General features: G+C 42.8%; 1 protein-coding gene across 1 annotated transcript in view; it reads right to left on the bottom strand.

Annotated features, from left to right (window-relative positions):
• The window catches only part of DNAH8 (dynein axonemal heavy chain 8), a 338,579-nt gene that overhangs the window by 35,570 nt on the left and 278,544 nt on the right, over positions 1-24,465 (bottom strand). Inside the window, exons 75-80 of the mRNA XM_061624897.1 lie at positions 16,512-16,667; positions 12,952-13,134; positions 11,957-12,062; positions 7,823-8,075; positions 7,109-7,299; positions 394-515 (exon numbers count right to left, since the gene is read on the bottom strand). Of these exons, the coding sequence (XP_061480881.1) occupies positions 394-515; positions 7,109-7,299; positions 7,823-8,075; positions 11,957-12,062; positions 12,952-13,134; positions 16,512-16,667 (1,011 nt within the window). The remainder of the gene's footprint in view (positions 1-393; positions 516-7,108; positions 7,300-7,822; positions 8,076-11,956; positions 12,063-12,951; positions 13,135-16,511; positions 16,668-24,465) is intronic.

The raw sequence follows: 24,465 nt of genomic DNA, 5'->3' as shown, positions 1-24,465 counted from the left end.
GCTCTCCAGGATTTCAGACTAGAGTATTTCCCAGCCCTACCTGGAGATGCTAGAGCAGGAGTGATGAACCTTTGGCACTCCAGATGTTGCTGAACTACAATTCCCATCATCCCCAGCAACCATGGCCCATGGGCAGGGATGATGGGAGTTGTGGTTCAGCAACATCTGGAGTGCCAAAAGTTCACCATCCCCGTGCTAGAACCTGGGACCTTTTGTGTGTGAAGCACATGTTCTTTGCCACCGAGCCAAGGCTTTACCCTTGAAGCAAGAAGATAGTGTACTATTAAGGTGCAGAACTATAAAATCTTGTAATTAATGGCCACATCTCAATTGTCTGATAGGATATGATTTGGGGAAACATATATGTGATAGAAATAACAGCAATAAGCCCACCTGGTTCATAATTTCTGAAAATTGTGGTAGTTTGCTCAGTTCCACTAGATTCAGCCATGTCATATCAAGGATCCACCGGAATGGTTTGGGAGGACAAGCTTTTAGATCCAATGCAGCACCCCCTTGATGAAAATAATCATTGTTATTATTATGGAATACATAAATGTTATGCTTAATATTATGTCTGAATTTTAGATTATCAGAGAAATAGCAGTCTCTATCCCACCAAATAATCTAGCAAGCAGTCAGATACAGTTCACAAGCAGGTTTTACACAAGTTTCTGTAGACAAACCTGTTCTCCAAGCTCTCTGGAGAAATGTATGCTACTGCCATGCAGCTTCTTCAGAATATTTTTCTCTCTTTGATAGAGAGAATAAAGCTGTAAACCTAAGAACACTTACTGGGGAGTAAACCTTACTGAACCCAGTGGGATTGACTTCTGAATATAAAATGTTTGAGAATGCATGGGACAACTGGAATCCAAAGCACACATTATGGGCTAAATCCTAGTGAACTTCATAGGATTTACATCTGAGTAAACATATTTAAGATAACACTGCACAGATCTCTTTGCACCTGGTTAGACACTAGCAGATTCATCAGTGGTGTGGGAAGACTGTTTTTGTCTCAGTTAAAACATCATGGAGAGATTGCCAATCTGAGACTAAGGCATCAGTTATGTAAACAATACAGCCATCAGAAAAGTGCAGTACAGGTCACTCACCAAGATAATCTGTACTCAACCCAGTGCATACCCTACAGAAAATCTAAGAAGTTAACATAAATCTAATCTCTATTCAGATTTATGCAAATTAAGTATTTTAAGTAACTTAATTTGCATAATGTATTCAGCTGTCTCTGGTTTGAAAGAATAGGCATTCCATATATATGTAGAGAAGGGAACAGAACAGTCAAAAATATTCCTATTGGAGCCAATGGGAAGCCTCCAAAACTGCAATCCATCTCCTTTCTCTCTGCTCCCACAGTCATAAGATAGGATTAGAGATTTGAACCCACTCTAGGATGCACACCTTAATGTGGTGAAGGGGTTTGAGAGTGTCGACGAAGCTGAGAGCAATGCCGTCAAGAGGCTAGACTCCTAGCAGGGGCAACCAAGGCAGAATGGTCAAAGCTGAGACACCAGATTAAGATACATCCGAAGGCAATGGTAAACAACCTCTGAATACCTCTTTAAAAACCCCATGAATAGACTATCCAAAATACAACACGAGATACTGCTGGAAGATGAGATCCCCAGATCAGGAGGCACTCACCGAGCTACTGGGGAAGAACAAAGGACAAGGACAAGTAGTGATGTGACTAATGATGCAGCTGGGTCAAAGCTCAAAGGAAGCGCAGAGGCTGATGCGCACAGATGCGAAAGGAGAGTCCCGAGTTGTACAACGTACAACGTACAGATTTGAGGTTTTAAACTTGGTTGACAGAGAACCAGAAGAACTATGGAGTGAAGTCAGAGACATTATCAGGGAAGAATGCAAAAAGACAATACCTCTAGTTAAAAAGAGAGAAAAACCTCAATGGATCACTGATGAAACTCTTAAAATGGTTAAAGAGAGAAAAGCAAAAGCAAAAGGAGACAAAAATACAGAGAGTCTTCTAAATGCAACTATACAGTGACTAGTATGTAGGGACAAAGAGAACTATTACAATAGTTATGGTATAGAAATAGAAGAGGACAACAAAATGGGTAGAAGAAGAACCCTATTCCAAAAGATCAGAGAAATGAAAGGGAAATTTAAACCAAGAGTAGGGATGTTGAACAATCAACAGGGGAACACACTGCCTGATGAGATAAAATAAAAGGAAGATGGAAGCGATACACTGGAGAACTCTATAAAAGAGATGCAAAGATGATAGATTCATTCACGGAGGAACCGTATGATGAAGAACAAGGAATTTTAGAATGTGAGGTGAAAGCTGCTCTTAAAGTACTTGGAAGAAACAAATCACCAGGAACAGATGGCATACCAATAGAGCTGCTACAAACTACTGAGACTGAAACTGTCCAAATTTTGACAAAAATGTGCCAGCAAAAATATAAAACAATGGCCCACAGACTGGAAGCGTTCAATATACATCCCAATTCCAAAGAAAGGGGATCCCAGGGAATGCAGTAATTATCAAATGATTGCCTTAATATCCCATGCAAGAAGTAATTCTCAAGATTCTACAACAAAGGCTCTTACCATATATGGAGCGAGAAGTGCCAGATGTCCAAACTGGATTTAGAAAGGGAAGAGGCACCAGAGATCATATCGCAAACATATGTTGGATAATGGAACAGACCAAGGAATTTCAGAAGAAAATCACCCTGTGCTTTATAGATTACAGCAAAGCCTTTGACTGTGTAGTTCATGAAAACTATGGACTGCTTTAAAAGAAATGGGGATGCCACAGCATCTCATTGTCCTGATGCACAACCTATACTCTGCACAAGAGGCTACTGTAAGGACAGAATATGGAGAAACCAATTGGCTCCTGAGCGTGAGACAGGTGTATTTTATTGCCCTATTTGTTTAATCTATATGCAGAACATATCCTACAGAAAGCGGGATTGGACCAAGATGAAGGAGATGTGAAAAATGTAGGGAGAAATATCAATAGTTTAAGATATGCAGACGATACCATACAACTAGCAGAAACCAGTAATGATTTGAAACGAATGCTGAGGAAAGTTCAAGAGGAAAGCACAAAAGCAGGAGTACAGCTGAAATCAAGAAGACTAAAGTAATGACAACAGAAGATTTATGTAACTTTAAAGTTGACAATGAGGACATTAAACTTGTCAAGGATTATCAAGACCTTGGCACAGTCCTTAACAAAAATGGAGACAATAGTCAAGAAATCAGAAGAAGGCTAGGAGTGGGGAGGGCAGCTATGAGAGAACTAGAAAAGGTCCTCAAAGGCAAAGATGTATCACTGAACACTCAAGTCAGGATCATTCAGACCATGGTATTTCTGATCTCTATGTATGGATGTGAAAGTTGGACAGTGAAAAAAGCGGATAAGAGAAAAATCAACTCATTTGAAATGTGGTTTTGGAGGAGAGCTTTGCGCATACCATGGATTGTGAAAAAGACAAATAATTGAGTGTTACAACAAATTAAACCAGAACTATCATTAGAAGCTAAAATGATGAAACTGAGTGATCATACTTTGGACACATAATAAGAAGACATGATTCTTCAGGGGGAGCTTCAGGGGAACAGCTGCAGCACTAGGGGACTGAAGAAGACCTGCCCTGGAAGTGAGTATCTGAGCAGTGCTTGCTGCTCACTCATTTGGGGTTCTGTCTCTCAAGACAGCTGAAGTCCCTTGTAAGTGCTGCAAGGACTGGGACCCCCTGCCTGACCCTTGCTCCAGAGAGGCTGCAGGTAATCTTGTGCTTTCCAAGGGGCATAACTTATACTACTTTCAACAAGCCTTCCAAAATCTTTATCCCAGTTAGTATCTGTCTTGGAACTGATTTTATGTATGTGCTATTGTTTTAACTATCATTTCATGATGCCTCATGGGAAGTGATTTATAAATGAAATTATGATAATAATAGTAGTAGTAGAGTAATAGCAGCAGCAGTAGTAGTAGTAACAGATGCACTTCTGCACTGAGATGCAACAATGGGGAAAGTTGCACCTTTTGCTCCTTTCTTTGTCATGTAGTTTTCAAAGGCACAGGAGCCTTGCAAGACTAAACAGGTTGGCAGTCTGATTTATTCTGTGATGCTATTAGAACCTAACACTACTCAATAAAAGCTGAGACTGTTTCAATTGTCCCTTTGATCTTATTGTGGTTGGTAGAAAAGGAACTGCCACCCCTCCAGTTAATTGCTTACCTTCATGATGGGGGGCACACACCTGGGGGATAGTGGGTTCACCTCCATCCCTACACTACACCAGATCTTGCTACTGTAGCTTTGGTTCTTTGTTCTGCCCATGGCCCCCACTCCTTTCTTTTGCAAAATGATGTTTCCCATCATTGACTCAGCAAGACAAATGAATTGTGTGCAATGCCTGAAATCCTAGAGAGCCACTGCTAGCCAGTAAAGACAATACTGAGCTAGATGGACCAGTGGTCCAATGTGGTTTAAGGTAGCTTCCTATGTTCTTATGTTACGGAATTTGCCTGGAGGTGCATTGTTCCCACAGCAGAACTCAAGCCCTTCTCCTAGGAAGTGTCTGGCTTCTTCATTCAGGTCCCCCCATGATGCCATGGCAGCTTGTGTAGTGTAAGGTGCTATGAGTCTTTTTCTGGCTGCCTGATTGTGTGTTGTGGATCTATGATGTGTGGCCATTGAGTTGTGTGATGTCATGGGATTGTTCAGACATCAGTGTGCAGTGATTGGTACCTTGGATGCATGGATAATATGAAGATGTTGTCAATATGCAATGTTGCAATTGGTAGATGATCATAGCATTTCCAAGGATGCTATGAGAGTATCTGTTGGCATTAGTAGCTTTTGTTTCTTCACCTACTGAAGTACTGTTGTGCTGCTGATTAAGCATGGGATTGTGGGTATGCTATTATGGCAGCATTAACCTTTGAGTAGCAACGATCAGTATCATAGAATCATCCTGCCTGGAAATATTTTCAAAACGTCTAACCAGTAAAATATTACAACATTTCACTAAAACCTATGTTGGATTATATATAGACATACGGAAACTCTCTGCTTTTTGTATTACATTTGAAAGCATGTAAGATGAATGCTGAAAATATGCCATTATCCTCCATATTAATACAGAATCAGTGTTTTTTTTACAGTTATTATAGCCTCATTGTTTGCTATAAAGTTTTAATTGCCTTTATTTCATAGCCTTATACCTGATTACCATATTAATTCATTCACCTTGTATCTATGACATCTATGACAATAATGTATTATGGGCAATTTTACATTTTTGCATGACACACACACTTTCCTTTTATGAATAACTTCGTTTAGAGAGTCTTTCCCCATGACTAATACAAAACAAGAGCCAATACTAACTCGTACAGTGTCACAGACAATACTCCTTCAGCAGCATTACCTTCCTTAATAGTTAGAATTCTTATAAAGCTTTTACATTTCAAAAACTGTTTGTGGATTATATTATTAATTGGCCAGAAGTCCTTCTTAAGAAGTCCCATAACAAGGACAATAGCAGACAGGCTTTCTTAGTGTACATTCAAAGCATGCACCAGCCACCAGAAACCACAGTTTTCCATTCAAGCCATAGGCTAAATCAGGGATGGCCAATGTGGTGTCTTCCAGATGTTGGACTACAACTGTCATTATCCCTGACCATTAGCCATGCTGGCTGTAGTCCAAAACATCTGTAGAGCATGTTGGCTACCCCTGGTCTAAACAAATCACAGTTCCTTAAGTTTGGACATTACCAGGAACTGTAGTAAGTTTAAAATTGGAAGCTTTCTCTTCTTCAAAGGTGCGAAACAGGAGGAAGAGATTTCACAAAACCATGGCTCACCACAACTTGTTCTAAGCCTAGTAGGAAACTATGGTTTCTCATACTTACTAAACTTGGCTTAGAAAAACTGTATGTGATAAGGTAACACACATATATGTTGTTAGGTTCCAATCCTACATGCAGTTACACATAAATATTTATTTATTTATTATTTTATTTCTATCCTGCCCTTCCTCCCAGCAGGAGCCCAGTTGTCCATTTACTTCAGCAGGATTAACCTACATATTAGTTTAAGCAAACTTGCAGCGTTAAATAAGATTTAAATGCCTACTCAGTTAACATTAACATTTCAATAAAAGTTATAAAGTTTTTAATACTCAGTGTGGATGTGTCTAAGAATGACTTAGATAATTAATATGCACATCAGAAAAGGTACCACCAAGTCCAAGAGGTCACCAGCATGGCTAACGAGAGTTCTCAAGAAAGCTATTATCCTGGGAGAATGGTGTTCCTGCCTTGAGTGGGAGCGTGTTTGCCCCCACCCCCACTTACCAGCCAGAAGGCTCGGGAAGGTTCCCGAAGGTTTCAAAGTGGGTCAGGTGGGATCTCCTGACTAATCAGATGAAAGGGTTTAGTGAGTATATAGGATCACTCCTCCCTTAATATATGCCTTTTTTTGCCTTGCTCCTGATTTCCTTTAGGGAGAAGGGCACTCCAAGCAAAGCCTGTGCTGCTGTCAAGATCTGTGTACAGTTAGTAGTTGAAACTGTGAGGGTTCACAAGTTACAGCTGTGTGTAACTGCTTCAAACTAAACATTTTACAGCAGTTCAAAGTAAAAGCAGCATAGGTGGAGCTCCTGCGCAGCAGTGAGAGAAGCGTTTGCTTCAGGCAGTGAGTGAATGATAGCTCCAGGTTGCTGAGTGGAAAGTTCCTGAGAAAGCAATGCTCCTACTGTTTGCATTTGCCCCCTCCCTGCTGTCACTCAGCAGAGCAGGAGAGGTGGTCTTCTGCCCAAAGGTTCTGTGGTAAGGGAGCACTGCAACTTTGCATAGGCATTTGGGTGGCCACGGAGAGAACAGAATGTGAGACCAGATGAGCATTTGGACTGATCCAGCAGGGCTCTTCTTACGTTATTAAATCCCTCTTTATCCAACCCAATGGCTTTAAGCAGTTGTCTACTCTCTACTTTGTCTTCCTTACAGGGTTGTCTTCAGTATAAAATGCAAATATGTATCCCACTATAAGCTTTTGCAACAAAGTAGAAAGAATTTGGAATTATGTAATTACCTTTAATGAGTGCTTGAAATTCTTTTGACTTGACTTGGCCCCTCTGAAGATCAATTTTTAATGTCAGAAGCAGTGTAAAGAGAAATTTATGATTTTCATATAAGCCTCTAACAGAGTATGTGAAAGTTTCATATGTCAAAAACTCAATAATATTTGAGATCCTTTTCTGTGGGATAGGGGACTTCTCAGATCTAAGGCATGAAGGCAGACAGATTAACACCAAGTTCAAAGCAGATCGCATCAACATCAGAAAAGTTTACATAATGAAATATAGCAACATTTCAAGTGGCCCTGTTTGCACAAGGACTTTCCCTTGTTCAATGGAACATCACCTCCCTCTCCTCTCCCTCTGCGCCCCCCCATTGCTCCAGAGGGTTGGGGGAATCACCAGAACAGATTTGGGGGGCATGTGGCAAGAGGAGAGGGAGGGGAAATTCCATTGTGGTCCTTGCACAAACAAGACAACTTCATTAGATACAACCTTAAGATTAAACAATCTACCAATAATGAAGGCCTGCAAACAGAAATGAAGAAACATAATCCAAATGGCAGCAAAGGCAGTATAGCTAATCAAGATGAAATGTTACCCCCAGCAACAACCCCTGAAGTCATTCAGGGCCCTGCCTTACCAGACTAGATGGAAATGAGTCAGAAGCAGGATGGATGGAATAGAAAAAGATACAGGCCTCTGTAGAAACAACACTGTGTTCTTACCTAGCCATGGACAGATCAAACAGTTTTAAGAACTGAGCTAGTGAGGTTTGGTACATGTTATTGACCATGCTCATTTCTGTAATAAGAAAATAAAGAATGCTTCCTCGTGTAGCAGCAGGACGATATTCCTCTTGTGCAGTGTTAATTTTTTTCTCAGTTTCTCCTGCAACTTCCAGCTTTTCAGATACCTCCATAGCCGTTTGTTTAGTTGTCCTCAAAACACCAATCAAAGATTCATCATCCACCAAAGACCCTAAGGGGCACCAGAAGAAATATTTGGTAGTGACATTTTTTAAATTTCCCATACAGAATTCAGAAGTCAATATGGAAAATAATACAAGTATTTCCTCTATCAGATAAACATAATTTAATTAGTATGAAGAGTGTAGGCCAAGCAATTAAAGTAAAGTGGTTCTTTGCCTTTTAAATAAGCCAGATAAGAGGTGTTATGCTGGTTGCTTGTCCTATATCATGCTATGTATTTTTCATTAGCAGCCACAATAACCAGTTACAATGAGGAAAGATCAAGGACATTCCATCCCAGGAATAGAGCTCTCTTTTGATTCTAGGTGGAGGGACAGCATCCAAGGGGGTAAAGCTAGTAAGAATGTAGCATGAGACATTCCTGGGAAAATGCTGGGACCTGAGCAGGGCCTACCATTGCTGATGCTTGCCTGTGCTGGGTTGGGTGGGACCCTTTAATTTTTTTTCTGGCACTGAGGAGAGTGCAGGGCAACTGCTGCTTGCAATGAGCTGCCATTTGAATTCCCTCAAAATGCTCACTGGCCCTGCCTCCAACATAACATCACTATGGAATGATGCCAACTTGGAGCCAATTAAAGGTAGTAATTTTAGCAGTTGCTTGTTGCAGGCAACAGCAGCCACCCAGGGCTCCTCTCTGTCACTGGCTCTGCTTTTGCCTCTTCTATGCTGCATGCTCCATTGCCACCCACACCATGTGCTTCCACTGCTAGCAGTGCCACTTCCTATGGTCTTATCCTGCAACAGAGAAGGAACATAGGAAGCTGCCTTATACTAAGTAAGAACATTGGTCCATCTACCTCTGTATCGTCCATACTGACTGGCAGTGGCTCTCTCGGGTTTCAGAAGAGGTCTCTCCCACCCTTACCTGGAGTTGTCAGGAACTGAACCTTGAACCTTCTGCGTGCAAAGCAAGTGCTTTATCACTGACCTACAGCCCTTCCCCCAAAGAGAAAAGAAGGTCCAAAGACAAAGGAGGGCCCAGAGTGAGGGCGGTATCAGAGGGGGTTGTCCAGAACCCCTCAAACCTGGAGACAGCCCTGGCTGCTGATCACCAGAACTGGTATGAGAGATGAAAACAGATGCTCTGCAAGGCCAAAAATATATCTCAGTGAGCTCTCTTGGAAGGAAGTTGTGGAAAGAAGTGCTATTCAAGAATCCAGGAGAACTGTGCAAATTGTTCTCCATCTTACTAAATGTCCTGCCCGAAGCCAAAGGACTCCGTTTCAGTTGTGTCTGAGGTTTTTTCTCTTTTTATTAAAGTTATAGATACATCAAAAGCAGTGCACCTCATTAACCTAACTATGCTTTCTAGGAACTTTGACTCTGAACTAACTCTGACTAAGCATGTCTTCACAGCTCTAAGATGTTGACTCATTACTGAGTTTCCCTCCTGAGCCCCTTAAGTAGGCTTGGATCTCACATGCACATGCAAGCGACTCAACTCAGTCTGTTGAATTTCCCACTTCTTGCACCTCCAAGTGCAGTGTGAAGGTGGTTTGATCTCAGCTTCTGACTCCAATGGAGGAGGGCTGCTAACTGACAGTTTGGGTGGGGGAAGTGGGGCAGTGCTTGGTTGGGGAATGTCTGGTGCATGAGGTCAAGGCTCTGGTGGAGGCAACACGGGGGAGTCAGGAGCAGAGGGTGCTGAACTGTCCAAGTTGGGGGCTGAGTCGCCCTGAGTGGTCACCCTGCTATCTGCCCCCTCCCCAAGTTCCCAGTCCAAGTTCTCATCCTCGGATTCCCCTTCGTCTATCGCCCCCTCCCTTCTTGGCTTATGACACTAAAACAAAGAGAGAGAGAGAACCCCAAACCTCTCCAAAATCCTAAGGACACAGTGGACTCTGCTGCCCTTTTAAAATAACCTTGTATTTCTGTCAAATTCTTAACTTCTTCCTCATTTGCCTATGAAGAATAGCTGTCCATTCTGGAGGAGTTGCCAGACTTGCACTCAAGCCCTTCTGTAACATTTATGTACATCTGTTTGGTTAAAACCTTTTGTGGGCTAGTAAAATTCTTGTACTGAGTTCAGTAGTGTCCTGGCCTACTCTACTGGAATCAGACTTGGAACCACTGGTGTGCTTTTTCCCATTGTGTTTAATGCGGATCTTAGCACCAAAGCATTTCATAGATCAACTTGCAGATAACACAGGTCTCTGTGCCAATAGAGGAGATTATTAGGCATGGCTACTCAAGCAAAGATGTTGCAGCAATCTGACACATCCCCTGATACCACTTAAATAGGGTCAGGGTGGGCTCACTACTTGTGCGGGAACTGTCTTTCCAATCGGGACTGGGCAAGCAAGCGGGTGCTCCATTGCATGTGTAGATTTGATCATGCCTGCATATCCTTGGCAACACAGGAGGAGGCATATCAGCCATTTCTTCCCCAGTCCCCTCCTTTGTACCCCCTGCCAGTTCCTCCCTTCTGGGAGGTGGAGGCAGCTCATAAGGGCCAACAGCCTCGGGAGGAGCAGCGGGAGGGGACTAATCAGCCAGCCCTGCCTCTTCAACAGCTGCCGGTGGTTCAGGGGTGGAGCTGTCACTGACCAGACTACTGAAATCTCCAGTTTCAGCTTCCTCCCTTTGCAGACTACTAGGATATCAATAGTAAAGCATATTTTGCATGCAGAAAGATCCAAGATTCAAGCCCTGGCTTCTTCTATCAAAAGGGTTTCAGATAGACAGCTGGCAAAGACATCAGAGAGCCACTGCTGGGCTACATGAACTCATGGTCAGACTCAGTATAAGGCAGCTCATAAATATATGTTCCACATGAATTCTATAGAAAGCCTCTTGTGTTTTAGTTAGGAATTTAAGGCAACAACTTCCATTCCAACCTGTATTCATCACAATCAGCACTGTTTCCTTTCCACTGCAGTTTGGTTTCCACGAAATACTCCTTTATGTGTCTTGATATCCACTGTTTAATGTTACTTTAACGTTTAACGTTAAAGTAACTTGCATAACTATCTACCTAAGCTACATAACTTACATTCCTTTCAGTGTAAAGAAAACATCACTTAAAAAAAATTATATACTGTTTGCATACTTAAAAAACAGCAACAGCGTGAACAAATACAGATTGTATTTGCTTGACTGATTTCCATTCCTGACTACAGACCAGAGCTTGGAAAAGTTACTTTTTTGAACTACAACTTCCATCAGCCCCAGCCAGCATGGCCACTGGATTGGGCTGATGGGAGTTGTAGTTCAAAAAAGTAACTTTTCCAAGCTCTGCTACAGACGAATATGCACACTACAGCATTTTCTACTTCCTTTTCCATCTGAATTCTCCAACATTCTAATTCTAGCATCAAGGAACTTTAACACCAGTCTGCCACATCTCAATGAGAGGAGTAATCTATCCATTTCAAATAGAAACTCCCCCTCTATAGTTATTATCTCTTCATCTTCCACATCCAGTACTTCACATTAATATGGATAGGAAGGACATATGCAAATCCATGGGGATGTCTGAGAAGTTTGTTTTTATGATTTAGGTGTAGTTTTTGCAAATAAAATACAACATTGTGGTAGTAAACCTGTGTTTCTGTGTGCTACTCTATACCAAAACAAAAAAAAAACCGCACAAAGAAATGAGATGCCAAGAAGCAGGCTAGGTACAACTTTTCTCTTCAGTGTCTAATATTCTATATTCAAGGACTATTTATTTATTTTGTGGAGGAGGATTCAAGCATGTGAGCCCCCATCTGCAGGCTGAAATAGTACAGTCCAGGTGCAAGTTTTCCACTGTATCTACTCCAAAGAAGAACTTGCCTTTTAATACAGTAAACTAGAGACACATGTGACCTTGTCCTCTATGGAAGGAGAGGGATGGCAACCTTAGTAAACCAGAAACAGATACAGTACCTTTAGTTGCAGTTAATTTGTAAAGAAGATTGTCTTCTAGCTCTTTCATCTTCCGTTTATTGTATGTTACATCTTCCATGAGTTTAATTCTCTCTGCCTCCAGTTCCTATATTAAAATTTCAAGACAGATTGTCTAAACATTTTTAGCATTGTCCTGTGAAAATGCAATTACATTTTGTAATCCACTAGGATTTGCACATTTAGCTTTTTATGTTTTCATAATTTAAAGAACTGCTATATAATTGTATTTACTGTCTTTTATACTAAAGAGGGGGATTTGTTCAGTGTTTCTGAACAACTTTCAAACATTGACACATCTGAAATATTTCTTCTATGGTCTAAGGCCCTTAAGGAAGAAGCTACACATTAAGTGGGAAATATGATTCCTAACAGTATTTTTGCCACCAATTTTGGATGGGATTAACATTTTCCCAAGACACCCTTTTTTATGAAACTAGCATACATGTCTCAGAAAACCTGCTTGGGCAAAATGCCAAGGGGGAGATGGCAGGAGGGGAAGTATTAAGCACCTCCTTCCACCCACTGATTCTCTCTATCCCTGAAAATGCTTTTCACCCCTTGCTCCTCCCATCCCACACAGGATTGGGAATCCTTCATTTGTCACTCAACATGCATTTCTGCCCACTAGGTGTAAACATAACAATTAAGAAAATCATTGGTTGCCCCTTACATTTTCTTTCTATAGAACCATTTAGGTGCAACATTATGCCTTGATTTCACTGGACTCTCTGATGGAATTTTGTTTGGGATGAACAGCCTTCATGTAATTGTATGCATGATTTAGAAGTCATAACTTGTGCACTGTTTTTCTTCTCCAAAGTTTTCTTCTTTCCAAAAATCATTCCCATGCAGCCACCACCTCAAATTGCCAAGACCTGCTAGTGGGCTCTAGACTAGCATTTCACAATTAAAGTTTAAGCTTCAGTGAATCATTATTGTTTCATAATGTTGTTAGTATAGCAGTTCATTGTTACCTGTTTCTCTGTAAGAATTACTCGCTTCAATAACTGATTTTCAAGCCCTTTCATTGTAACCGTAAAATCAATTACTGATGTTTTGGCATTGATCTCAGGAGTAAAGGCAGGATTTGGCAATTTTGTAGTAATATAAAGTTTAAATGTACTCATGACATCTACTTCCTTATCTCCAACTTTCACCTGAATAACAATTCAAAGCATGTTTTATTACATTGTAATCTGCAGATCTAATTATTGAGAAGGATCATTCAGGAAGATGGGTACACTTGAAATAATTCAATATATATTTAATATCACAATACTTCATGCACAATTAAATTTGTTATTATACTTGGGTACTATAAATAATTCATGCTGTGTGGCTCTAAAATCTGGTTTCTGTCCACTTCCTCAGTTTGTCATTAAATCAGTGATCACAATATGGGTTCCCACCCCTAAATCTTTTATCATAGACCATATTACAGCAATTGTGCAAATCAAGAAAAATAAAGGCATGAGAATGGTAAAATGATCATTTATGGTGCGTTTTAAGTTTCTTCTTATATTCCAGAGCACCCATTTTTCCGGGTGTACCTCTCAATACTGATTTAACTCTTCTAAGGCCCTTAAAGTGAGAAAAAGAGAAGAGGAAGGAATTGTTGGTATGAGGAAGCATCTTGTCTAGAGCTGCAATTTTGTACCCATCAAATGTGATAAGAAAGCTAGATACCTGGAATTAAGTATTGTGCTGAGAAAAGTAGGCATGCTTATGTAAAGTTTTCATTTTTGTATACCTGGGGTAGGGAACCTTTTCTGGCAGGTGGGCCAGATCTTAATCTCCCCTAACCCTAGCAGGCCAAATATGACAGCTGGGCAGGGCTTAACCAGTCAATCAACTGACATCATAGTGATGTCAGGTGATGCTGTGCTTTGAAGCCCTGATTGTCAAGACTTACAGGTGCAGTGCAAGGCTTTCAAACGGCCCTTTGTAAACATTCCCGTGCTGCTCCGTAAGCCTCTGATTTGTGGAGGTTCAAAGAGCAGCATGGGGATGTTTACAAAGGGCTGCTTGAAAACCTTTTTCCTGACAACCCCATGCTGCTCCTTAAACCTCTGAGAATTGAATGGAAACTGCTTCCCCCCTCCTTGAACAAGGCATGCTCCCACTCACTGATAGGCAGGAGGGAGCATACCTTGCTCCAGCAAAAAACAATTGGGAGCTCACTTTAAGGTCCCAATCGTTCTTTTGAAGCCACACTCTTGTGTATGACATCAGGTGTAGGGTGGGTATGGCTTCCCAAAAATGGCCTGGTGGGCCACATTTGGCCTGTGGGCTGGAGGTTCCTCACCCCTGTTCTGGACTGTTATAGATTTGTTCAGGCCAATTCAAAGGCCTAAATAGATTGCTTCAGTGCAGTGATGCCACTCTGTAAAATGGCCTGCACTTGACAGAAGCAAGAAAAGGAACATTAGAATTTCTACAATTCTCCCTAATTGAACTACTTATCAGAGTGAAAGAGGAAGGAGCTTTAAACTTGGAGGCCCAGGTTTCTGCGGTGGCCAGGAGTGCCTTTGCTCAGTTAAGACTAGTTCGCCAACTGCACCCGTTCCTGGAGACGCCTGATCTGGCTACGGTGATACATGCCTTAGTTACATCCCGGTTAGATTACTGCAACGCGCTCTACGTGGGGCTGCCTTTGAAGACTGTTCGGAAACTTCAGTTAGTACAACAAGTGGCAGCTAGGATACTAACTGGGGCTGGCTATAGGGATCATACAACTCCCTTATTGCAACAGCTCCACTGGCTGCCAGTTTGTTTCCGGGCACAATTCAAAGTGCTGGTTTTGACCTATAAAGCCCTACACGGCTTAGGCCCAGGCTATTTGTCAGACCATATCTCCCTATATGAACCTACCCGGGCCCTGAGATCTTCGGGAGAGGCCCTCCTCTCAGTCCCACCACCGTCACAAGTGCGATTGGTGGAGACGCGAGATAGGGCCTTTTCGGCGGCTGCCCCTAGGGTTTGGAACTTCCTTCCGAGGGGGGCAAGAATGGCCCCCTCTTTACTGTCCTTTTGTCGACAGGTGAAGACTTATTTATTCCAGCAGGCTTTTGGAGTAGAAGTTATTTAGGACAGGACTTCTAGAGGTATCCCGTATTGTTTTACGGTTTGATCACATTATTCTTAAATTGGTTTTAGGTATTTTTAGGTGATGTTTAATTGTTTTAATGCTGTAATGAGTTTAATTCTATTTTAAATGTAGATTTTTATATGTCCAAATTATATGTACCCATTTTTAGTTGTAAGCCGCCCTGAGTTCCAGTTTTGGAAAAAGGGTGGGGTATAAATAAAGATAATAATAATAATAATATAAGGAGTCCACAGCCACCCTCAAGAAATATGCTCCGGCTCTACCAGAAAATATTATACAAGCAGGCCCTGCTTATACGGCAGGTTCCGTTCCCGACTGCCGCTGAAAAGCGGAACCCATTGACGATAATGGTGCGCGTCACACGAAAATGGTGCACGACGAGCAAAAACCGCCGTAAAAGTGGAACAAGCACCTTAAAGCAGGGACATTCCCTAACTGAAAGCCGCTGCATCAGTGGAATGCCGAAAGGCGAAGCGCTGTAAAGCGGGGCCCTCCTGTACACTAAAAAAATTGTTAAGCTGGCAAAGGTGAAAGGCCTTTTGTTATCCCTCAGGTATCACTGCCTGGTTCATGCAGCCGCCTTGATTTTAACGGCATTCACAGGTGCAAAGATGCAGTGCGAATGGGTACTTTGCATATTCTCCACGTGATATGAATGAAGTGTTAGAGGGGAAAGCTACTTGCTAAGCACTTGAGAGGCAAAAAGGGGAGAATAAGAGCTCTTCCCCAAAAGACTGACAAACAAAACAACAAAACCTCTTGTCAAGGGGACCTCTGACCACTCTACCTCTCAACTTCTGAATAAGAGAAGAAACTGTTCATGTTATGAAGAGGATGTTCCCCTATTTGGTCACATAATTTGTTTAGTTTTGCTCAGAATATGGTCATGTCCGCACCATACATTTAAAGTACATGGCTTCCCCCAAAGTATCCTGTTGTTGTTGTGTGCCTTCAGGTAGATTATGACTTATAGCGACCCTATGAATCAGTGATCTCCAAGAGCATCTGTTATAAACCACCCTGTTCAGATCTCGTAAGTACAGGTCTGTGGCTTCCTTTATGGAATCAATCCATCTCTTGTTTGGCCTTCCTCTTTTTCTACTCCCTTCTGTTTTTCCCACCATTATTGTATTTTCTAGTGAATCAAGTCTTCTCATGATGTGTCCAAAGTATGATAATCTCAGTTTCATCATTTTAGCTTCTAGTGACAGTTCTGGTTTAATTTGTTGCAACACCCAATTATTTGTCTTTTTCACAGCCCATGGTATGCGCAAAGCTCCCCTCCAACACCACATTTCAAATGAGTTGATTTTTAGTTCCCAGGATTCTTTGGGGGAAACCATGAATTTTAATATGATTAACCATTTATCACAGTTTTAAACAATAAATAAAATTTATTATAGCTCTTTTATAAAGGTAACTAACCTTAAAAGAGGTTCCTGATTTAATGAAATTCTTTTCTAATATATTATCAAGTGCAGGATCCAATTCTTCACTTATATCTTCAATTAAAAGAGGTCTTCCAAGAGACAGGGCATCCTCTAGATGTGTGCGAAAATATTTATGGTTCAGAGTTGTCACCTTAGAAATAGAAACAATTCATTCTTAGAAGAAGAAAGATAGCTGGCAAGGCGCTGCCTTGTTATTAATTTTTAGAACACTCTTACTTAGCTGCAATCCTACCCACACTTATCAGGGAGTAAGTCTAATTGAACTCAGTGGGACTTACTTCTGAGGCATAGGATTGTGTTATTAGTGTGTAAAGTATTTTACAGTTTTTCATGTTTAGATTCACAACAGCTTTCTGAGGGAGGCCATTGAGGCTGAGAGATGTTTGCCTGTAAAGCCCATGGTTGAGAAAGGAAGCTGCTGGATTCAAATTCAATGTTCCTATTTTCCTGAGGTTTTGGTTTATAGATTTACAGGAAAGAAAATGGATGTGGTGAGGCACCTCAGACCCTTCAAATCATTGAAGGAACTGAGAATGGATAGTTGGTCTCACTTGAAAGGTGGTTTCCCCAGGTATCATACCATCATGTTATAGCACCTGTTAGTGTCTGAAGGCAAGAATGCAAAGGAGTCAATACCCAGGCTGCTTCTCCCAGTCCCACTCCAGTTCATTCATGATGAGGCCAAAGTGAGACATTGTAACAGCAGGCATGAACAGAACAAATGGGAAACGAAGGAAAAAATGCAACTGCACACACAAAGGAGCAGTAACAACCAGACACATACACAAAAGTCTTGACTCGTTAAAACACTATGAACTTACTATATTTAATGGAACCTGACCACTGAATAGCTGTATGAAAAGTAATCCAAAGTACTATACCCAGGCAAACCCCAACAGGGAGGGCCGTGATCATAGAATAATAGAATAGTAGAGTCGGAAGGGGCCTATAAGGCCATCAAGTCCAATCCCCTGCTCAATGCAGGAATCCAAATGGAAGCGTTCCAAACAGATGGCTGTCCAGCTGCCTCTTGAATGCCTCCAGTGTCGGAGAGCCCACTACCTCTCTAGGTAATTGGTTCCATTGTCATATGGCTCTAACAGTTAGGAGGTTTTTCCTGAGGTTCAGTCGAAATCTGGCTTCCTGCAACTTGAGCCCATTATTCCATGTCCTGCACTCTAGGATGATCAAGAAGAGATCCCGGCCCCCCTCTATGTGACAACCTTTCATGTACTTGTAATGCAGCCTAATATAGCATTTGCCTTTTTTGCAGCCACATCACACTGTTGGCTCATATTCAGCTTGTGATCAACGACAATTCCAAGATCCTTCTCACATGTTGTATGGCTGAGCCAAGTATTCCCCATCTTATAACTGTGCATTTGGTTTCTTTTTCCTAAGTGTAGAACTTTGCACTGATCCCTGTTGAATTTCATTCTGTTGTTTTCAGCCCAATGCTCCAGCCTATCAAAGTCCCTTTGAACTTTGTTTCTGTCTTCCACGGTATTAGCTGTGTCCCCCAATTTTGTATCATCTGCAAATTTGATAAGCATGCTCTGTACCTCCTCATTCAAGTTGTAAATAAAAATGTTGAAGAGCACTGGGCCCAGGACCGAGCCCTGTGGTACCCCACTTGTTACTTCTGCCCAGTTTAAGAAGAAACCATTGATAAGCACTCTTTGAGTACAATTCTGGAGCCAACTGTGGATCCACCTGATAGTTGTTCCATCCAGCCCACATTTAGCTAGCTTGCTAATCAGAATATCACGGGGCACTTTGTCAAAAGCATTGCTGAAGTCGAGATATATTATGTCCACAACATTTCCACAGTCCATCGGGGAGGTTACCCGATCAAAAAATGAGATAAGATTAGTTTGGCAGGATTTGTTCTTCATAAATCCATGTTGACTCCTAGTAATCACTGCATTGTTTTCAAGGTGATTACAGATTGACTGCTTTATAATCTGCTCCAGAATTTTTCCAGGGATTGGTGTTAGGCTGACTGGTCTGTAGTTCCCCGGTTCCTCCTTCTTGCCCTTTTTGAAGTTAGGGACAACATTAGATCTCCTCCAGTCATCCGGCACTTCACTGGTCCTCCATGATTTCGCAAAGAAAATAGAGAGCGGTTCTGAGAGTTCTTCAGCCAGTTCCTTCAATACTCTAGGATGCAGTTTATCGGGTCCTGCTGATTTGAACTCGTTCAAAGTTATTAGGTATTCCTTGACCACCTATCAATCTCAAGTTCCCATCCTGTCCCTTCTAGTTCATGTTTCCTGGGAAGGTCATAGACCCTTTTTTGGGAGAAGACTGAGCCAAAGTAAGAATTGAGCACTTCTGCCTTTTCTTTGTCATCTGTTATCATTTTGCCATCCTCATTGAGTAGCTGTGCCACTATTTCCTTTCTCTGCCTTTTACTATGGACGTACCTGAAGAAAGCATTTTTGTTGCTTTTAGCATCCTTTGCTAACCTCAGCTCATTCCCAGCTTTAGCCTTCCTGACACCATCTCTGCAATTCTGTGATACCTGCCTGTACTCTTCTTTTGTGTCCTGGTCTTCTTTCCACTTCCTGTATGTGTCCTTTTTTGTTTTCAGGTCAGCTGTAAGCTTTTTGTGAAGCCACATTGGCTTCTTCTGCTGTTTCCCCCCCTTTTTCCTTGTTAGAATTGCTTGCCATTGTGCTTTTAGAATTTCCTTTTTTAGAAACTCCCACCCATCTTGGACTCCTTTTCTCGTTAGGGTCGCTTGCCATGGAACCATACTTACAATTGTTCTGAGTTTATTAAAATCAGCTTTCCTGAAGTCCAGGGTGCCCATATGGCTACTCAGCTTTTGCTTCTGTTAAAATCAAGAATTCAAGTATGGTGTGATCACTTTCCCCCAGAGTTCCCATAACTGCCACTTCATCCACCAAATCATCTCTGTTGGTTAGAATCAAGTCCAGGATAGCTGATACTCTGGTTGCTTTCTCCACTTTCTGTAGGAGGAAATTATCTCCAACACAAGTCAGAAATTTCTTGGAGGCGCCGTGTTTGGCAGAATTTGTCTCCCAACAGATATCGGGATACTTGAAACCCCCCTTTACATCATGCCTCCTCGAAACATTGGCAATTTGCTTTTCAAAAGTTACATTCTCTTCTTCACCTTGATTGGGTGGTCAGTAGCAGACCCCAGGTACCACATTCCTTTTATTACTTGCCCCATTAATTTTAATCCAGATACTCTCGGTGGAGCTACCAAGCTCATCTTGTATTTCTGTGCAGGGATATATATTTTTAACATATAGCACAACTCCACCTCCCTTTTTATTCCTTCTGTTCTTTTTGAACAAGCTGTATCCTTCAATTGCTGTATTCCAGTCATGGGAGTCATCCTACCAAGTTTCAGTTATACCTATCAAGTTGTAATTACCCTCCTGTATTAAGAGGTCAAGTTTGTCCTGCTTGTTTCCCATGCTCTGCATATTAGTATACAGACATCGAAGACTGTGATTTGTGGCTTGGCTTCCTTACTACATTTTTCTGAGGACTGTTACTGGGCCCTATTAGAGCTGATCTCTCTGTTCCCGTTACTGTGCACAAGCCTTCATCAGTTATTACAACCAAATTTATGTCTCCCTCCCCCTTAGGATTCAGTTTAAAGCCTTCTTGATGAACTTCTCCATGCTGTAGCCAAACACATTCTTCCCAGTCCTTGTGAGGTGCACCCCATCACTTGCCAACAGTCCATCTTCCAGGAAGCGTATCTCGTGGTCCCAGAATCCAAATCTCTCATGCCGGCACCACCTTTGTAGCCATTAATTCACACAGAGTATTTTTTCTTTCCCTTTCTACTCCTCTTCTAAGTACTGGAAGGATGGATGAAAAAACTATCTGGGCCCCAAAGTCCTTGAGTCTCCTTCCCAGAGCTTCAAAGTCTGATGTGATTTCTTCATAGCTTTGTTTGGCAGTATTATTTCTTCCCACATGGATGAGGAGAAAGGGACACCTGTCAGTGGGCTTGATTAGTGATGGCATGATACCTGGGAAAATCACCTTTCAGGTGAGACCAATGGCCCATTTTCCCCAGGTAGAATGACATCATGTGGGATGTACCAAAGCAGCCCTAGTAGGGAGGGACCACCCACTGCCTAAACATGAGAAACAACCTGTTGCAGAAGACGCCTCTCGAAATAAGCATCAGCAGAGGCATTGCAGTCTATCTTATAGTGTCTGATGAATGAATTAGAAGTAGACCATACTGCTGCCCTGCAAATATCTGCAAGAGGTGCACTGGTTGTGAATGCTGCCATAGTGGCTGCAGACCTAGTAGAATGTGTTGTGATATTATGAGGCACCAGAAACTTAAGCAACTCATAGGCCATGGCAATGCAGCCATGCAGCCAACAAGATAAAGTGGACTTTGCCACTTTCCCAGAGTTTTGGGTGAATGTATACAAACAAAGATCCAGTTAGCCGTATGTCTTGGGTCTGGAACAGATAGACCTTGAGGGCTCTGTGGACATCTAAAGAATGCCAGGCTTTTTCAAGTGGATGCATGGGCTTAGGACAAAAGGATGGAAGTATGATGTCCTGGTTAGGTCAGAAGGATGATTCGGGCCATAAAATGACTGAGTCCTTATGAAATACACTGAGATGACGGGCTAACTCTGTCACCCGTCTATCCAAAATTATAGCAACTAGAAAGAGGACCTTGAAGGAAAGTACTCACAAGGGCACAGTCTCAAGAGGCTCAAATAAGTGGCACTGCAGTGTTTACAGCACCTTCTGTAGACTCCAAGATGGAAAACGATGAGACACTGCTGGGGAAAGAGAGGCAGGCCCTTCAGAAAGCGTTTAACCAGAGTGTGGCAGCCCAATGGGATACCTGACGAATTAACAGATAGAACTGAAGAAATAGTAGAGGCTTGGTGATGCAAGGTGTTTGGCTTCAGTCCCATCTTCAAACCCTTGTGCAGAAACCTGCTGAACAGTAGCTTTGGAGGGTGGGAGACCCTGGGAGGCACATCAGCTGGAGAATATACACCGCATGCTCTGGTAAATTTGATTAGTCAATGGGCATCTAGAGGCCAGAATGGTATCAATAACTTCCTCTGATAGATCTGTGCAGATCAGCTTGTCCGCTCAAATGCCAAGCCACCAGACTCAGCCAATTCGGATTCAGATGCCAGATTGGTCCCTGTGAGAGAAAATCCGGCCTCACAAGCAGCCTCCAAAGAGTTGCTACTGATAGGGAGAGAAGATCTGAGAACCACGGACATCATGGCCAATGTGGAGCTAGTACAGCCAATTGAGCTCATTCACGCCAAAGCTTCCTCAACATTCTGCCTAGCAGAGGAACCGGAGGAAAAACATACAGGAGACCATCCAGCCAAGGAGTCAGAAGAGCATCTATGGATACTGCCTTTGTCTCTAGATGCCTTAAGGAGAACCAGGGAAGCTGAGGCAAATAGATCCACAGTCAGAGTGCAGAAGTGGTGCTTGAGGAGACGTAACACTGCCAGATATAACCTCCACTCTCCCGGAATCACCTGCTGTCTGCTGAGCCAGTCTGCAGTGACATTCAGAATCCTGCTGAGATGTTCTGCCCTCAAGGACAGTAGGTCTCTCTCAGCCCAACTGAATATAAGGGTGGCCTCTGCCTGAAGAATTTGAGACCTAGTGCCCCCTTGCCGGTTCAAGTGTGATTTCACACAGTTGTTGTCTGTTCAGATCAAGACATGGGTCAGATTTAGTTGTGGCTGGAAGTGACAAAGGGCCAGATGGACTGCCTGTAGCTTTAGCCAGTTTATGCTGTGAGGTCTCTCTGATGCAGACCAGGTGCCTTGTGTGAAGAGGGAATCGCAGTGGGACCCCCAACTGATGAGACTGGCATCTGTTGTAATTATGGTCCTGTCCAGCTCTCAGAATGGAGTCCCTTTCTGGAGATTCCGAGTTGATGACCACCACCGGAAGACCACAGCGAGGGGGAAAGACAAATCACCTGGAGCATGGAATTGACAAAGTCTGACTGAAATGGCAATAAGACCCATTGGAGTGGATGAGTATGATGTCAAGCCCAAGGGACAATATGAATGGCTGAGACAAACATACCCAAGGCTTATGCCAGTAACATAACATCTTCTGCTGAGTGATGCCTCAGGAGTCATGCCATGTCCTTGATCGCTGAGATCCACTCAGGCAATAGGAAAAGCCTGGCTTGAACTGTGTTCAAAATGGGTCCCAGATGCTGTAGCTGTTGAGTTGGTGATAGATGACTTTTCTCAAGGTTGACTAAGAACTTGTGGTCTCTCAGGGTTGCGAGAGTGTGACAAATGTGAATTACAGCGTGATCCATTAAGTCTGCCCAGACTAGAAGATCATCCAGATATGGATAGATGTGGATACCCTGGAGATAGAGGTAGGCCACCAGAGTGACCATCACCTTTGTGAACACTCTTGGAGCAGATGAGAGGCCGAAGGGCAGGGCCCAGTATTGGAAATGGTGCTGACTGAACACAAACCTCAGGAACTATCTGTGGGAAGGACAGATTGGAACATGGAAATACGCCTCCTTCCGATCAATGGATGTCAGGAAATCCCCCTCCTGTACGGCCTCTATGATCGAGGCCACGGATTCCATTCTGAAGTGATGATATCTCACAAAGCTGTTCACAAACTTGAGGTCTAGGACAGCCATCCATGACAGGTCTCTTTTGGGGTCTGCAAACAGGACAAGGTAGACCCCCACATACCTTTTGGCTGCCGGAACTGGTTCTATGGCCGCTATATCCAGAAGATGCTGCGCTTCTTCCATTATCATCTACCTCCCTGGAGAGCAGGATGGGGGATAGGAGAGAAACCTGTTTGGGAGAAGTAGCCAGAACTCTATTGCATAGCCACAGGATATGAAATCTCTTACCCAAGAATCCATCATTAAACGTTGCCAATTTTCTGTAAAGTAGAGTAATCTGCCTCCAACCGGAATGGTGTCAGTATTGCCTCTTTTGGTGGCCTCCCCGACCAGCAGATGAGGCAGCAGGGACTGGCCTGCCCTGGTATTGAGAGTGGCCCTGGTATCAGCACTTGGACTAAGGGCCTCTGGAGGCTCAAAAGTCGTGGCCCCTTCCTCCAGGTTGCACTTCATGAAAAGGCTGAAAGGAATGGTTTGGAGCAAATCTTATAAATTGCCTCTGGTCCTCCCTTTTATTTGTGGCTAAGACCGGCTTGCACTTATCCTTAGGATCCACCAATATGGATTTGAGAGCCTCTTCTCTGAAGAGCATTGTGCCCGTGTAAGGTGCTGTAGAAAGGTTAATTCGGGCCGTAGTATCTGCAACCCAATGTTGGAGCCAGAGAGCCCTCCATGCTACCACTCCTGCTGACATAGCACGTGCTGCAAACTGTTTTGCATCCAAGGTGGCGTCAGCCATAAAAGCTGCTGACTTGTGTAGCTTCACCAGAACCTTTCTGATCTTGGCAGGATCAGGACTGGGGTCATCCAAGAGCTCATCCAACCACATCATGGAAGCTCTAGTAAATATTGACACAATGCAAGAGGCTTGAATAGATTAGGCCATTGCATCATGGTTCTTATGAAGTGTAAATTCCAACCTTCATTCAGATGCGTCTTTGAGCTGGGAGTTTCTTCCTTTGGGAGGAGAGACTTGGTAACCAAAGCTGAGATTGGCTCCTCCACTGCTGGAATCTTCAGATGATTAATAAAGTCTGTAGCCAAGCAGTAATGTTTATTAGCCAAGGCTGACACCCATTTAGCTCACAGAGGATGAGCCCATTCATCCTTTGCCATCTTATCGATTGGGTCTGGAATCAAGTGCTGCTGCTCTGAGCCACCACTACAAGCTACTGGGAAGACCTGAGCCCGCAGCCATGAGCTCAAAAGCTGCAAAAGCCACATGGACCTTTGGGGCCGCAGCTGCCAGACCCAAGAA

Source organism: Rhineura floridana, chromosome 4, assembly GCF_030035675.1.
Source record: "Rhineura floridana isolate rRhiFlo1 chromosome 4, rRhiFlo1.hap2, whole genome shotgun sequence".
In the NCBI taxonomy this organism is placed as follows: Eukaryota; Metazoa; Chordata; class Lepidosauria; order Squamata; family Rhineuridae; genus Rhineura; species Rhineura floridana.
This window is presented reverse-complemented; position numbering and strand designations above follow the sequence as displayed.